The 17247-nt window shown below is 41.0% G+C and overlaps 1 protein-coding gene across 1 annotated transcript in view; it reads right to left on the reverse strand.

Annotated features, from left to right (window-relative positions):
- DGKK (diacylglycerol kinase kappa) overlaps positions 1-16596 on the reverse strand; it is a 101717-nt gene extending 85121 nt beyond the window's left edge. The window contains exon 1 of the mRNA XM_054473013.2: positions 15987-16596. Within this exon, the coding sequence (XP_054328988.1) occupies positions 15987-16589 (603 nt within the window). The 5' untranslated portion in view covers positions 16590-16596. The remainder of the gene's footprint in view (positions 1-15986) is intronic.
- Between the last annotated feature and the right edge of the window lie 651 nt (positions 16597-17247).

Consider the following 17247-nt stretch of genomic DNA (forward strand, 5'->3'; position numbering starts at 1 on the left):
CCCAATTCTCTCACACCTTCAGGCTTAAAAAAAAAAAAAAGAAAAAGAAAAAGAAACGGTTTTCCCATCTCTGTTCCTTTGCGCACACCGTTTTGCTTGCCTAGAATTCCCTTCTCAACACTCCTCTCAGCACCTCCACCCAAACAAGAAAAATTCTGGAATGTTCTTTTACTCATCACTGAACCCAAGTCTACCCCATCTTGCTAGGCCCCAATCAATTCTTACCTCCTTTAAATTTGAGTTTCTCTTGAGGCCATACTCATTTTCTATTTGAGATTACAGTTATTTGTATACTTGGTCTTATTTCCTTTACTTGACTATAATTTCCTTCCTTCAGGCAAATTACAGTTATTGGCACAGCGCTCAACACAGAGTAGGTGTTAAATGAATGATTTTAGATTATCATTGCCTGAGGTAAGCAGGCCACCATCATCTCTCACCCTGATTTCTGCAACAGTCCAAGTAATCTTTCTGCATTCTGCATTGTTCCCTTCCAATCTATCCTTTACGCTGTCACAATATATATCTTAAAAACAGTACTTTCATTATGTTACTCTCCTACTCAAGAACTTTAATTAATATCCTGCTGTACATAATAAGGTCCAAATCCCTCTGCCTTTCTCTCAAAGCTCTTTGATATCAGCTGAATAGGGTTCTTGCTGCTTCCAGGTATTTGTGTATGTTGCTTGCTCCCTTGTAGTGGAATGCTTTCTCCTCTCCACAGATCTAAATTCAATTGATCTCAACTCCATCAGGAAGCCTTCCCTAACTTGAATTTGGAGCTAGATTGTCAGTAGGACTAATGCAAGGCTCTCTTTTTTTGTGAGGACTGAGAAGCAACAGCTAAGCTCTGATGTTCCTTTGGCAGTTCAAGTTTTATCTAAAATAGTTTTCTACTAATTACAAGAAAAGCCTCCTCCATCCTTTATTGGTCCTCTTTTACAATTCTACGGCATTATTCTCTGTACCGCTTTTCCTGTAACAAAATCATATCTTTCCTCATATTGTTATGTACCTGTCTCCAATGTACATGTTTTGTCTTTCAAATGAGATTGCAGAATTTGCATCTATTTTGTTCTTTCCACAAACTGGGGACCTACTAGGTCTTCAGTTCACACTTTCAAACAATTACTGATTTATTCCCTGATTATTCTGTCTGGCCTTCCCTTTGTTTCCTCCACTGTCTGCAGCCGTTTTAAGGAGCTTATTCAGTTGATACCTAAAAGACGATGTTGACTTGGTAAGACCAGTTTTCTTTAAGAAAGTCCTCACTTTCCCTCAACATTTTCAGAGCAAATCTTATAATCCTCTAAGTATATTTCAGCTTGCTGTCTTTGGAGATCTTTTAATATCTGTATCTATCTATGTATCTATTTATCTGTGTATCACTGCTTTGTTCATGTTAATTCAGCAGTTATTAAGTATAGGTACTTAATACTTCACACTATGTGTGAAGAACATTAAAATAGAATTTTTATATAGAGAACAATATATTCTCATTATTTTAATAAGAGAAGTATTTTCATGCTCCTCCTATTAATAACTGGATAAATATTAACCTTCATTACTAGTTTCCCTAAACACAATATATTCCAAGGCTTATAAATAAGCAGTTGTGTAATGAGAGAAAAGACACTTGCATTCCATCAAATGGCAACACATTAACAATATTCCCCTCCTTTCAAAGCCATTTGGAGGATTTTCATCAACAAAGAGAGAATAGCCAAAGGAAAAATAGAAGTTATTGAAAAAATTACTCAGGATCAACCCTTTAAAGGAAAATGTTCCTTAAAAAATTACACATTCTTTCTTTCCTGATTTGCTTCCAATACTTCAACCTCTAATTCAGTATTTTTCCCCTCCCCTTTTCCCTAAACATTATTTGCCCACATTTGTCTACACTCCCTTATTGTCACAATATACCAGTTTTGTCAAAGCGAGGCACTTAACTGCCATCTGCTAGAAAATTGTCACAATGAATATATACATCTATGGTGTCTACAATGTGAAAGGTGTCCCCTTAGACATGACACCCTCATATAGTGCACAACCTGTACAACTTTATGTGGTCATCTTGCCCTGCAGCTATTCTAGAAAGAGTAGAAGTTTTCCTTCTCATTTAAAAGGAAAAGTTGTTCCTTCTGATTGGAAACAAGGTGGCTGTTAGGGTTTCCTGCTCTCTGATTGGAGACTTCATATTCTCTTCCCTGACCAGACCATTTCAAGGTCAGGGTGCTAATCTGATCAGAGGCATTGGTGAAACAAGTTAAGGCTTTTCCTGTAATTAGTAGAACGCTATTTTAGATAAAACTTGGACTGCCAAAGGAACATCAGAGCTTAGCTGTTGCTTCTCAGTCCTCACAAAAAAGAGAGAGCCTTGGAATAGTCCTACTGACACCTAGCTCCAAATTCAAGTGCCAGGTACAGGAGAAATTTGACACTAAGGTAATGAGTCAAGAGCTTTTCAATTAAAGTGAAAAACCTACCAGAAATAGATTAAATTCTGATTAACAGTTAAGATTAGTGAAAAGGTTACCAAATGGTACTTAGTTATTTGTTTAAACCTGCTCTCCATATAGTATACTTAAATGCAGTAGTCTTTAGTGTTATTATGCTGGAGTATTTTAATAAATGTGCATTTTGGGTTTTTTTAAGAACTGGGGAGATAAATCATCATTCTTATTTTTATTAAAATTAACTATGTTCATGACTGAAGACTAGTAATTCAAGACCACACAATCAATATGGGCCTCCTCCTAGTACATATGGTGTGTCTGTGGGAGTTAGAAAAATCTATAATCCTCTGGGAAGATATGAGGCAGTCCTGCTTACCACCGCCTACTGGTAATGCAAAGGTTTGCACAGGATGATGGGAACCCTAGGTTCTAGGTGTCTAGCCCGGATGGGATAGCAGTGAAGGCTTGCTGGATGAGACTGTTGAGCTGAGTTAATGGCACATCACGGGCTTCATTTAAGAGACATAAAAGCTAAGCCACAGAAAGATTAAGCAATTTACCCCATATTGCACCACCATCTAAATTGGAGTCTACCAAAGTGAGGTGACTTCCAATCTAAGAAAGAGTCCAAACTCTTCAACTTCTTGCTACAAGTTACCACGGAGCAAATATTTTTGTGAGAAAATTCCATACTGATATGCCTCACAGACACGAACATTAGCATATTAAAATGCAGGCACACCAAAATAACCCAGTCCTGCAGCCTTTTAGGACAGCTCATTAACACCTATACCACAATCCTGTCAACCTTTAGTTCTTCATTTTGTGGTTGCTGCAGCTTGCTACAGGAAGATGTATTGCATCAGCTCAAAATTCCTCGGACACCAACTTTAAGAGACCTGAGTCATTCAAATCATTCCCCAAAATCCTTCGACCACCAAAGGCAGCAAACAAAAGTGCCGCTAATTAAAAATGTAATTAGGGTTTATTATAACTAGCATACATTTGTTCTAGGTCTGATTCACCCTTGCTTTGAACTGGCTTTGTCCTGTTTTTATTTGTGCTTAATTGTACTGTTTTATGTGCATTTAATTTTGTAAGATACTTCATATCTTTTCTGGATGCAGGCAGAGTATAAATTCTAAATAAATAATAAACAATGGATTAAAGTTATGTAGAATTAGCTCTTTTATGTGCTTCATGTACAGTTTATAGTACACCAAGGCCCCTTACAAATTCAATGTGGATGGTACGTTTATGCCTATTTTATAGGACTTGGAACAATTTTGCTGCTTTAAATGATTACAGGGGCTTACAGTTATATGCTAGCTTTTACCACATATTTTTAGTTATATCTACAGTTTATTTGGTGTAGTGTTCTTGGTCAGGAACACAATCCCCAAAAATAATAACGACCTATAAGCAACGACAGTGTGCATTATGACAACCCACTTTATGAGATAGTTTTAACACATTCCAGGTTAGGAGGAGGGAAGAAAGAAACTTGAGAGAACGGCCATGTTTCCAAGAAAGTATGATCTACCTTCTGGAATATTACAGGCCAAATTTTAAACCCTGACTTGTTTCTTTCTTTATTTTTCTTTTTCTTTTTGGTCCCATGTGCTCCTGCATCACCAGCCTCCTTGCTAAGCAGCTAGTAATAAACAGGGAACGAAAACACACTCTCCTCTTAGCCTAAAATAAGCAATTGGGAAGCTAAGTTATTTACAAACCCATTTTAGCATAGAAGAGGAGTGATAAAATACTGCATGTTTTATGTTAAATGTCTGGCTTTCATTTATTATTTCATTGAGAAAAACATGAGATTCTACTGCTAAAAAGGTTTTAAAACCACTGGACTACCTGACCCCCAAAGGCTCTTTCCAGGACATTCTATGGGTCTATAATACTGAAGATAAAAGGCTTCACTGGATTTTCATCATGATTTCTTACTTCCACTATAGAAAACACTGAAATGAAATAGGTAAAAATGTCATAGAGAAGGCAGATGAGACTTGTAACTGTGTAATGTGGATAAAAGAGGGCCTGAAACAGTAGGAAAAGGATACAAGATAATATATTTATTTTCTCCCATTTTAGCTTTTGTAGTTTAAATTTGAATTTAGCATACAAATAAATTGAAAGCTGGATAGTTTTTAATTATATGCCCCATCAGCCAACCCTCCACTTCAGCCATGTTATACTAATCAACAGCTCTTCAATGATTGCACAACATTAATCAGGTGATATACAAAATTTTGTCGATTGCCTTTATTTATTTATTTTTCTGAGTCTACTTGCCAAGGAATCTGTTGCCTTTAAAATTTCAATAGGACTTGCCTCATCTACTTTATTTTTTTACAATATTTCAATCAGTACCCTATGATTCCCTGGCCCTGGCCTCACCTGTCCAATTCAAGTATAACTTCACTTCTACTGATACTTTTCACTGTCACTGCTTAATTTAATACCAGTTTTCTCTCTGGGTTTGAGGGGGATATATTGTTCCTACTTTCCTCAAACAACTTCTTCATTTTTCCCCTAAACTTCTTACATCAAAGTGAATTTGCTATCAGGCAGTCTCTCATATCTGCACCTAATCCATCTCTGAAAACTTGTTGGATGATGAATTTTGAATTGTAGGAAACTTTGCTCCATTATTTAGGTTGGAAAAGCGATAATGCATTCCCACCACATCTAAAAGTCCCAATATTTCTTCAAATACGGTAAAACACTGTTAAATGCCCATGTAACAATCCTCCAAATATGTATCATATTATAAAGCATTTAAAACACTAAGTACCTAATTATTGAACACTTAACAGACGAGCAGATACTTTGTGAGTAGGTCACAATAGTGCCCTGCTATACTGGGTACAAAGTACTTCCCACACAAAAAACAACCTTTCAAGCTGTTTCAAAGGTCTACCTTTGTGTTCCATCATTAGAAAAAAAGACAGAGAAATTCAAAAAGTTCAGTGCCAGTGAGGAATTGTGGAAAGGCAAAGTAAGGCTTTTTCAGGAATTTCTAGAAAGAGGACTCACAAATGCGAAGGAATATAATAAGAAAACCATGAAGAGAACCACTAATGGGTGCTTTGATTCCATGTGAAACCAAAGTGAAACTCTCACATCCAAAAAAAACAAACAAAAAAAATGTCACCAAGTTAAGTAAATTCAAGCAGAGGAGATCATAACAATGTCAAAATTATCATTTTAATTAGTCTTAACAGTCAAAGAGAGTTAAGTAGTTTGCACTAGAGGTGAGGTAGGGAAGAAAGGGACAGCAATATCCGAATTCTGGGTAAGAGAAAAGTTGTTTTACTCAAGCTCTGCAGGAGGGAAATTGTCACAGTAAGCATTAATTGAGGTTAGTGAGAAGGGTACCAACTTGTTAATTTTCTGAAATCAAGAATCTTGTTCTGCAGCTTCATTTACTGTCCTCTTTATTGTTTACACTTGGCTGTTTTAATAAAGCTACATCATATTTTCCTCTATAGTGCAAGAGACATGCACAGTGATGTGAATAAACCATGAAATAATATGTTAAAGGTACATAATAAACGCAAGTGACACTTATCAAGGGAAAATTAAAAATCAAGTTTATTATAAAATGGAACTAAGAAACTACTCTTAGAGTTGGGGTTCAGAGGACAGCACCACGACGCTGGAGCTGACTTCAGTACAGTGAGGGCTCAACTGACAGAGCCCAGAGTTAATGAAAACTTTCTGGGTTTCAAGTCTCTTTACTGACAGCCAAGGAGCTTAACAATTTTTGCTCAGCAGGTACCTTTCATTTCCTGTGTCAAGCTGCAAAATCCCAGAAGAGAAGAGGTAGAGACATTTGCTGCAGGAGAAGGCAAATGAATGAACATCCAGGATTTAGTCCTGCAAGCCATACTTTCATTCCCCTCTACTCTTGGAGGCAGGGAAAAGGCTCAGTCCTCAGACCCACTGCCTCTTGTTTCAGAAGAACACTGCAAAGCTCTGGGTGTGCGAGTGGGTGGGGAGCATTAAGCATATCTCTCAGTATCCTACACATGCTTGAGGGAAACAAGGGGTAAGAATCTCTGTCCTCAGGGGCCAATATTTCCTTCACAGGCTCTTTAAAGCAAGAGGCTTAAACAATAAATGCCTATAATACTTTGGAAGATGAAAATCTCTGAAGTGCTACTGACCAGGCTGAAGATTCTGATCTTACTCAATAATGCATTACACTTCCCTTTTAAATTACTGATTCAGCCTTGGTTGGGTTGTATACAGTTTATTAACTCTCTCAAGTTTTGATCACACTTGGTTAATGAAAGCTGGATGAATTGAATATTCTATTTCCTTATAATTGTGGATAATGTCCTCATATATTCTTATTTCCCTTCTGGGTATGGCATACCCAGTTTAGCATAATGCTGTAACTTCTTGTTAAAGAGACAAAGCCATCACTAAATTTTTTTTTTTTTTTTTGGCATATAGTTAAAAGTGACTCAGAAATTTAGATTTTTCCTTTCGGGAATTTAACAGTGGGAAGATAAGGTTGGTTTTGTTCTGGATCTCCTTCTCCAAGGCCAAGTCACAAAAGCTAGCTGGACAAATAAAATCTAAGTGTCCAAAAAAGTGCAGTAAGTAAATGTGAGATCAAACTACATTTGTATATGGGAGCAACTGCAACAATTGTGTCTACATAAAATCTATATACTTATTGCTTCACACAGCAAATATGTCCCTGAATGGTTGTGATTCAAGCATATGTTTAACAATCAGATCAGACAGGAGTTTGACTAGATGAACTTTAAGCTAAAATGAACAAGTGTTTCCTAAATCCAAGGTAGAATAATGAACACGATCTAATAATTAAGCATGTGGGGCTGTGACTGGGGCAGGGTGAAGCCCGAGACACAATTGTGCATTCCCCAAAGTCTTACTACAGAAGACTATAAGCAAATATTCAGAGAAAATAAATGAAAAATATAGCAAAATATTAACAGTGATTATCTCTGAGTGGTGGGGTACTAGATGATTTTTATTTACTTTTTAGAAGCTTTCTTGATTTTCTACATTCTCTGAAATTAGCATGCATTCCTTTATTTTATTACATTGAATTTTAGTTTAAGTAGAGGAATGCTGAGAGAATTGACTATTAATAGTGAATACCTTGGCAAAGCATCTGGTAAAACAAATAACCACCATCTGTATATTTGTCTTGGTAATTGAGTCTCTCATTTACCAGTTTTGCTTAAAGGAAGTCTCATCCATGTGGTTTTGTTCACTGTAGAATCCTCAGTGCTTAGCACAAGGCTAAACACATAGCACATAGGGAGCAGGTATCAGTTTATGTTTTAAAGAAATAAATGAATTTTAAAATGTAGAAAACATTAATTGAGTCTTACTCTCTGCTTATAAATATGACTTGCAAATTTTATGGATTTGTGAAAATCAAGCCCTTTTATCGCCCTGCAGGAACAGACATCAAAGCCAGCACACAACGAGACATAATGGAGGATGGATCACCTCCATTATCGAGTTGGCGAAGGGTCCTTCCCTGTTAGGTAGGGGTGTCTGACTAATTGGTAGTTAATAGCAAGAGTGTCACTGCTTTTGAGTTTATCATCAACTCTTAATTCTCTGTACTGTTAGATGGGAACAATGACGCAGAGAATTCCCAAATCATTTGTTTGGTTTGGAAAAGAGGTATGATTTTTCCCCAGAAGGTTTGCCTCCTAATTCTTTTTCTTTTGGACAGTGCCTTTCTTGGGAGTGTCGCCTACCTGGATGATGGGGAAGGTAACCAGAAATAGACTGGGGCAGCGGGAAGCCAGCCTGGGATTAAAATGTATCATCCTTTAGCCTTAGTGCTGAATGTAAGGTTCACTGGTGCCATTTGAGAGGGATAGTACCTTTTCTTTGTACAACACTTCAGAGTCTGTGGAGCCTGTGGGAGAAGTGAGTGCTTTTTTTTTTTTTGAGGCTTTTTTTCTGTCTTTGCTTTTTCTTCTAAAAAATCTCAGGAAGAAAGTTCAATGGTGTTGGAGGGATTATGGCCAACTTGCCTTAGTTTAGGAGGATTTCTTCCCTTTTCCTCAAATATTTTTTTTCTCCTCTTGGATGTGGAGAGGAATAAAGTCCATTGACTTTAGTAAAGTTGAACGTATCTCCTCTTACAATGGAAGATTTTTTTCTTTAAAAATCTCCAGGGAAAAGATTCATTGCTTTTGGTGGAGGTGGGGGAGCATCTCTCTTTAGGTCTGGAGGATTTCCATTAAAAAATAGGTTTTGTGGAGAGGACCTACAAGGGCAACTTGTTTTAATGAAGCTGGGAAGCCCTCACTAGTAGGATTTTTCTTTCTTTCCTTTTCTTTAAAAGAAACAGTTTATTGGGAAAAATTAGAATGGGAGACATCTCTCCTGGAAAGATTTTCTTTTCCTTTGCTTGCTTTTTTTTTTTTTTTTTTTTTTTTTAATAAAACAGTGAAGGCTGAAAGATAAATAAGGTCCCCGGGATACGGTGAGATTGGGTACATCCCCACCCCCTCCACACATGCACATTCCCCACCTTGAAGAAGCTTGAGAAAGAGATTTTGTGTGTGTTTTTTTTTTTTTTCCTTATTGTGGGGGATGGAGAGGGTAGTCATCAGGAATAATAAGCAATGTCTGCAGTAAGGTGTTGGTGCATTTTCCTGGAGAGAATTTCTTTCTTTGATCCTTTAAAAAATAATCCCGTTGTTAATTTTCTTCTTCCTCTCTTTCCCACCCCTCCTTCTCTACCACCTTCACTCTATCCTAGCTAGTCCTTTTCCCCTTCCCTTCACATTTCTCCTCCCATCCTCCTTCCTCTCTCCCTCTCCTTTCCTCCCTCTCCCCTCTTTCTTTCTTCCCTCTCTCCCTCTCCTCCCTTCTCTCCCCCTCTTTCTTTTTCCCTCTCCATCTCTCCCCTTTGTCTCTCTCTCTGGCTCCCTCCCTTCCTCTGTCTCTCTCCCTCTTTTTTCCTCTCCCTATCTCAGTCTCTCCCTACCCGCTCCTACCTTCCTCTCCTCTCTACCCGTCAGGCTTTCCCCCTCCCTCCCTTCTCGCCTCCTCCCTCCCTCCCTCTCTCTGTTTCTCTCTCTCCTTCTCCCTTCTCTTCCTTCTTTCTCCCTCTCTCCTTCTCTTTGTTTCTTTTTTGTTTTCAGAAAAATATTCCAGGACTTTGGTGAGTTTGGGGGCATCTTCATTCCTTAAGAAAAATATTTCTCTTTAAAACATACTGTTCATTTCTTCCCTCCCCTGCCCCCCATAATTCTAAATGTATTTGCTTGTTTTGAGAAAAAAAGGGGCTTTGTTGAGGCTGAGAATACTTTTGTTTAAGAGGACTTTCTTGGCTTTGTGTTTCTCCCCTGCCTATCTTTTCTATTTATTCTCAAATTACAAAAAACTCTATATTAAGAATAAATCTTTTGGTAAATTATACAAATATATTAAATTATCACATGTACCCTGAAAATATGTACATCTATTATGCATCAGTTAAAAATTAATTAAAAATAAATAAATAAAATAAAAAGAATAAAGTTTTTGAGTGAATTTGAGTCAACTCCCATTAGAAGGATTTTCTTTTATTTTTTCTTCTTTTAAAAAAATCGGTTTTTTTTTTTTGGTTGTGTTTTGACAGAAAAATTCATGGGTCTTTGTGACATTGAAGTACTTCCTCTCTTTAAGAGGATTCTGTTTTTGTTTCATTAGTAATATCCTCTTCACCAACACATATACCCTTCCATTCTTAATTTTATTTTAAATCTTTAAAAAAATTGTATTTTAAGAATAAGGTTTATGCTCTTTAGTCATGGAGGAGTGGTATTTCTTTTGTCCCTCCCTCCCGCACCCCCCAACCCCCGCTTCTTGGAATTAAAAATTCAGGAGATTTGGTATCATCAGGGACCTATCCTTTAATATTTCTTTCTTTTTTTTAATTAAAATGTGTGTATCTAGAGGGGAGGATTCATAAATTTCATTAACTTTTATGATTTTTGAGAATATCTGCCCTTAAAAAGATTTCCTTTTTTTGTTTGTTTTCCTTAATTTCTTTTTTTTTAATTGAAGGGGTGGCAAATAAAGGTTATTATCCTTGGTGAAGTTGAAGATCCTTTAAGAGGATCTCCCTTTCTTTTAGTTCCTTTTTTCAATTTTGTTTGTTTTTTGTTTTGGGGAGAATACTAGGTCTCTTATCTTGTGGTTAGAGGGATGGTATCTTTCTTTTAACTATTTTTTAAAATTGAGATGTAATTTACATACCATAAAATTCATCATCTTAACATACACAATTTTGTGGGTTTTAGTGTATCCACAAGGTTGTGCACCCATCACCATTCTCTGATTCTAGAACATTTTAATCACCCTCAAAAGAAGCCCTGTGCTCTTTAGCCATCATCCCCTTTTCCAACTCCCATATTGCTTCACTCATTTCCTTTCCATCTCTAAGGATTTGCCTGCTCCACATTTTATGTAATTGGGAAAAATAATGTCAGGAAGCTTTGATGAGGTTGGTGGACCTTGCCTTTATTTTTGCCCCCTTAATTTTCTCAAGAGATTGAGCATGAGCCATGAAGTCAAATAAAGTTTACAAATTTCATGAATATTTTAAGGTTAGAAATACTGTTTAACTTAAGATGATTTCTCTTTTCTCATTTTAAAATTTTTCTTTGGTGGATATAAGTTCCATCGGCTTTGATGAGGGTGAGGAGAACTTCCTTTTAGAAGCTCTTTCTTTTTTTTTCTTAAAATAATTTTCAGAGGAGAGATAAATTTCATTATCTGGGGTCACTGTCCCTTTCTTTTCATTTTTAAAATTCATAAATTTGTTTTTATTATTTTGAGAATGAGCTCTATTTGCTTTGGTGAGGGTGGGGCATCTCCCTTTAGAATGGCTGCTTGCTTGCTTTTTTTTTTTTTCCTTTAAAATTATTTTTTTTCCACTGAAAGAATTACAGTGGGTGGGCTTTGGAAAGGTCGGGCACCCTATCCTTAGCAGGATTTCAATTTATTTCCTTTACAAAACACACACACACCAACAAAAAAGGTCTTTGTGAGTAATCGGTTCAGGGTCTCTGCCTCTTTTCGTTTCTTCTTGGGCTCCTCTTCTATGCTGGCCCCCTCTGGGAGCATCAGAAGTGGAGCAGCAACCACTGCTATGGAAAAAAATTCAGAGCTGATGAAATGTCAGCTAAAAGACTGTTCTTAGACAAATGAGGATCCTATGTATCACAAAAGGCCATATGTCAGATTTTTAAAAAAATCTACAACAGAAAATTTAATCATTACATCCTATAAGCTGTCAAGTTTTATTTTTGCCCTCCCCCATCTGCTGCCTTGTTCAAGGAAATAAAAGGGTTAATAATGCAGAGGAAAGCACTCTGTAAACTGTAAAGTGCCACAGGAGCAGAAGGAACTATATAATCCTTATTAGAATACCCCTGAATGGTTTCCTGGTTTCTATGGATTTTTATTCTTTTCTTTTTTTTTTTTTTTTTTTTTTTTTTTTTTTTTTTTTTTGCCTTTCCTTGGAGGCACTTTCCCTTTGGGCTGCAGATCTGCAGAAGCCCTAGTCGGAGGTTTTAATTAAATGCATAAGAATTGTACTCTGAGAAACTAAAGACCACTGACCAATACTTCATCATCTTTTCTAGAACACCCTGTAGTGACTGCTTAGGAACTATTAGAATACACCAAATAAATTAGATGGTATCATCAAAGCTTGGCAAGGAGGCGGGAAAAACTGAAGAGAAAAGAAAGTAATTTCATTCTGACCTTCAACAGGTTAAACATCTGAATCTATAATCCCAAATCTGTTTACAGTCACTGCAGATACTCTGTTCACTTAGGAAAAAAATTTATTATCCCCTGAAGCTAACAATATCATTATTAGTCTGCTGCTGCTGGGACTGCATGGGATAAGGACACTTTCCAAGCCATTAAAAAAAAATTGTTAGTAATTTGCTTCTTAATTATAGTTCCAATAAGCACTCTGAAAATGGAAAGATTGACTGTACTTCCTTAAGGGCTTATATATTCCATGCCATTTAAATAAGTATTTACTTCTCACTCTGAAACCAATGAGAACAAATTTTTATTCATTCACAGCAGCAGCCTGTACATTGCTGGAAATGGATAGGTTTCAAGCTTCAGCAAGTGTTTATTAAGCAAAATCAAAGAGGGCTGCATTGAACTAGGCACTGAGAAAGGCCACCCCTATTTTTGAGAAGCTCAGAAATCACTAATAAAATATTCTGATAGGAATCACCAGATATCATATAAACAAATGCTTGCTATTTTGCAAGAAAATGTACAAAAATATCAGTTTTGTGCATAAAAGCTGTCCTGATATGGTTTGAGGATAATGGTTATTACTGTGCAGTCATCAGGAGGGATACACAGACCCCTTTTATCTCCCCCAAAAGCCATTAAAGTGTATCTCCCCCCAGATTTTCATCAATCATGTGTATGATGTGATTTTCATTATACAATGAAAATCAATTGGTCAAAACCCAATGAATAAACAAAATTTTGTCTTTCTTCAAGCACAGCTGATGAGAGAGAAAGAAACATGGTCTACTTCATATAAGCCCCATCTCTCCCCCAAGAGAGTTATAGCATTGCTAAAGAACCAATTCACACATCCGACTTACACTTGCTGCCACCAGGTGGGAGACCATGGCTCATTTCCTGGGAATTGAAACATTTTAGAAAGGAAAGAAATAGACATGTTTGGTTCACAGACTGACTGTGTTATCCTGGTAGCTATTTGAAAAGAAAACATGAGCCCCCTTTTCTCAGTCAATTGCAGGTTCTGAAACTTTTCTGAAATCCCAAAAAAGAGCAGACTACAAGGCTGGAAGATGTTGGTTTTTTGCTACAATACCAGTCAACAAAATTACCTGGGAGAAACTTGCAGTCACATTCAAACACTTGGTTTTGCTCATTTCATCCTTTGAATTATCAGGATAGTTTCATGCTTGCTATGGAGGATTTCATTGCATGATGAGACCTGTATTTTGTTTTGTTCCCTGACATTTTGCACACATATGTATAGTATGTGTGTGTGTTAGGGGTGTGTGCACGCCTGTGCGTGTTGCACAATTGTTTCCCCCCAAGCTTGCCTCGAGGAGGCAGTGTTTGAAAACAACATCACCTCAGCTAAGATGACAACCTGTTTGCCTTGAATGTTAAGATACAAGCCAGCTGGTTGCAGGTGCCATTTGTCTGAGGAAGATGCAGGAGAGAATGATCCTATCACTGAAGATCAGATATTCCCAGCTGCACCAGAGAGCAATTGCATAGCAACATTGAGGGTGTTGTAAAAGGGTTTGGCTCCAAGCAATTTAATTTGAGCACGTACCTAGATCCTTTGCATCCTTCAAAATTCTCCAGAGCCACTGATTAGTTAATCTGCATGGCCTTCTTAACGGACGGTTGTGGTTCTTAACCCCATTCTACAGATAAGTGGTTCAACAAATGTCTGGCTCTACTAAGGGCAAAGTCAAACCCATGGGATCCTGGTCTCCTGCCAGTGTTGCCAAATGTCTGTGGGTCAGCTAGCCAGCACGTCTGAGTGGGCACTATGTAGAGGAAACTAATATGATTCCCCTTACCTTAATCTTCCTCATCTGTCTGGCAATGACATTTTCCTGTCAAACAGGTAGGAGATGCTTTCACATGGGAGCAGGGGATGCTTTTCACTGGGGGAAGGGTCCTGGTCTCCAGTCAGCCTTCCAGAGGCCAAAAGGGAGATGCATTCTCTGGGTATTACGTCCCCACGTGTCAGTTTCACAGCCATGTTCCCAAAATTTCGCTTAAGATGGCCATAGGTCAGGTGATTCCTGCTGTCTCTTTCCCACCAGCTTAATGCAAACTCTTCCAAAAAGACAAGATAAATCACCCGGTGAGGGTGAGCTCCCAAATCTAGCCACCCCAACTTTTCCCTTCTTAAGATCACTGCAGGAAAGGGTATTTTCAGGAAGGGGAGGGATACATCCCCTGGTGAGAGCTAGGGTGTTGAATTTTTAAAAAATTGTCAGAGTCTCCCACCGTCCTGTTTTATTTATTTTTAAACCTCTGCACTTTCTTTTCTCTGTGAAACTTTTCATTTTAGCCTTCTTTTTCAGTCATTCGTCATTGCAGATATTTTGCAAACTCAAGCCTCCCTACTAAGAACTCAGGAAGCAACCAACGCTTCCATTTCGTGATACCAACCTCTGCCCCCTCCCCTCCTGCATTCTACATTCTGTAAGTGTGCGATCCACAGCAGAAGGGTTCCTGAGCCGTGTCCTTATGGTCTGCTAGGCAGCAGGACGGACCGGTATTGTTCGTGTGTTGTGTTATTCGTTTGTGTGTGTGTGTGTGTGTGAATGCGCGCGCGTGTGTATGTTTTCCTGCAGGGGAAGCTAAATTGAGGTGTGTGTGTGCATTATCATGGTTTTCACAGTTTTGTGGAACGAAGTTTAGGGGAAAGGAAGAGTAGGGAGAGTGCAGAGAAAGCAGGAAAGACAGGCCAGGCGTACTCCCGCTTAAGAGCAGACGCGGTTTCAGGGTCCAAGGCAAACACGAAAACCTTTTTCCTCCCTACTCCCCTTGGGCGAGTGCCAGAGGATTCTACACTCATCTTTTCCCGGCTAAGTGTAACGATTTAGAAGGCGTCGCGGTAGACTGGTAGAGATGAATGTTCCCCTTCACACGTTCTGCAATCCCAACTCCTATTTTCGTGTCTCTAAACCAGGACTCCTGTACCATTCCAACTGGCCCTGGTGCGGGATGCCAGTTGCCCCGTTTGTGACGCTGCGCATCATTGTATCACTGCGTTTACACCTACCTGCTGGGAAATCCTGCAGACAGATGGAATGGTGGCTTCGACACACGCATGCTCTCCCCCTCCTCCCGGAGAACCCTGCCCTTCCCCTGCAGTGCGCGTGGGCGCCGCCCATCCCCTCGTCCTCACCAGGAGTACCAGCTCGAAGCAGCCGGCAGAGGCGCCGGGCACCTCCCTGGAGCGCCGCCAGTTGCACCCAGCTGAGGCGCCCCCTCCCCAGTGGCAGGGAGGGGGCCAAGCATGCGGCGGCTCCGCAGCTTGGGCCTCTGCCGCAGTGACCGCGGCTAAGAGGTGTGTCCCACCGCCCCCGCTCAATCCGTCCGCTATGTACTCGGGGCCAGCCCCAAACACTTCTCCAGGTCTCTTGCGCTCCCCGAGGGTATCTTCCTCCTCTCTTTCAAGATATTGGCGCTCACCGCACTGTCGCTTCTCCTCACGGGGAAAACTGCTCCGATTCCCACCCCCTGCTGTCACCCCCGTTTCTAGCCCCAAACAGCCCATTCTCGATTCCCACATGTTGCTTCCCGCCTCCCAACCCCTTCCCATTCCCCCGGGTTCCCCGATCCCTGCATCTTTCTCAGCATCTTGGCCAGCCAGTGCCAGACAAGCGGGATGCAAGGGGTACCCGGAGTCCCGCGGGCTCCATAGCCATCTGACTTCGCCTTGCTTCTTTTCCCCGCTTCAGGAGGTCTTTTGCTTACCTTTATTCTGGACCACGACATTGGCGTTCTGGGTGATGGCGATGGCGATGGCGAGGTCTTTAGACCTCTCTCTCGAGTGTCCACCGGACATTGCAATAGACATGGTGCTGGACTTGGACGGGACTCTGGAGCCGCCTCAGGGCAGAACTCTGGGGCCAGCTCTGTCACAGGTTCTGGGGTCGGCTCTGGGGCCGGCTCTGGGGCAACTTCTGGAGTCAGCTCTGGGGCCGGCTCTGGGGCCGACTCTAGGGCAGGTTCTGGGGCCGGTTCTGGGGCCGGCTCTGTGGCAGGTTCTGGGGCCGGCTCTGTGGCAGGTTCTGGGGCCGGTTCTGAGGCCGGCTCTGTGGCTGGTTCTGGGGTCGGTTCTGTGTACAGTTCTGTGGCTGGTTCTGAGGTCGCCTCTGGACAGGGTCCTGGAGCAAGCTCTGGACAGGGCTCTGGTATGGGTTCTGGCGAAGCCTCGGAGAGCAGCGGCGGAGCCGGCGGCGGAGCCGGTGGTGGTGGCGGCGGCGGCCAAGGCGGCGGAGGCTCTGGAGACTCAGCGGGCTGCTCTCCATCCTGAGGCGGGGCAGTGCCCTGGGCCGCGGCAGCTCCGCGGTCCATGGCCGCACACCGCTTCAGGTCTGGGCAGCCTGCGTCCCTAAGCCTGGAAGGCTAAAGTACCCTCGGGCGCCCCGCCCACTCCAGTCCGGCAGCCCCTCGCAGGGTGCCAAACTTTCCCCCATCCCACTCCATGGCTGGCTCGGCTCTGAGGTCTAACCCGTGGGCGCTCAGCGTCTCCCTATGCTGGAACACGCCCCTCAGTGAGCGCACACCTCTTCGTAAGCAGCCACGGGTCCGATGGGCGGGAAGCAGAGGGGCTTGCGAACGCGGACTGGGCAGAGCGCTTGATGACCTCCTAGCGACGCGCGGGAGGGGAGGGGAGAGACAAAAAGGGGAGGGGGAGTGGAGCGGCGTGGAGGTTGGGGGGCGGGCTGGAGCCTTGCCGTGTTTAACCCTTTAGTGACACGAATGAAAAAAAAAAAAAAAAGCCAGAGGCGAAGTTGAGGGTCTTTGCAATCCCCCAAACACTTAGCTGCTGGTCAGAATAGCTTCCATCCTGTGTCTGCTCTCTCACCTCAGCAGCAGGTGAGCTTAGCCTCGGACCAACCTCTTGCCCCCCATCTCCAAGCCTCGATGGGCAAGTAATGCTTTTTATCTAAGCCGGGAAAAGAAATTAAGCGGCATGGTGTGTGTGTGGGGTGTGGGGGGGGGGGCGGGG

The sequence above is a fragment of the Pongo pygmaeus genome, chromosome X, assembly GCF_028885625.2.
Source record: "Pongo pygmaeus isolate AG05252 chromosome X, NHGRI_mPonPyg2-v2.0_pri, whole genome shotgun sequence".
NCBI classification, from domain to species: domain Eukaryota; kingdom Metazoa; phylum Chordata; class Mammalia; order Primates; family Hominidae; genus Pongo; species Pongo pygmaeus.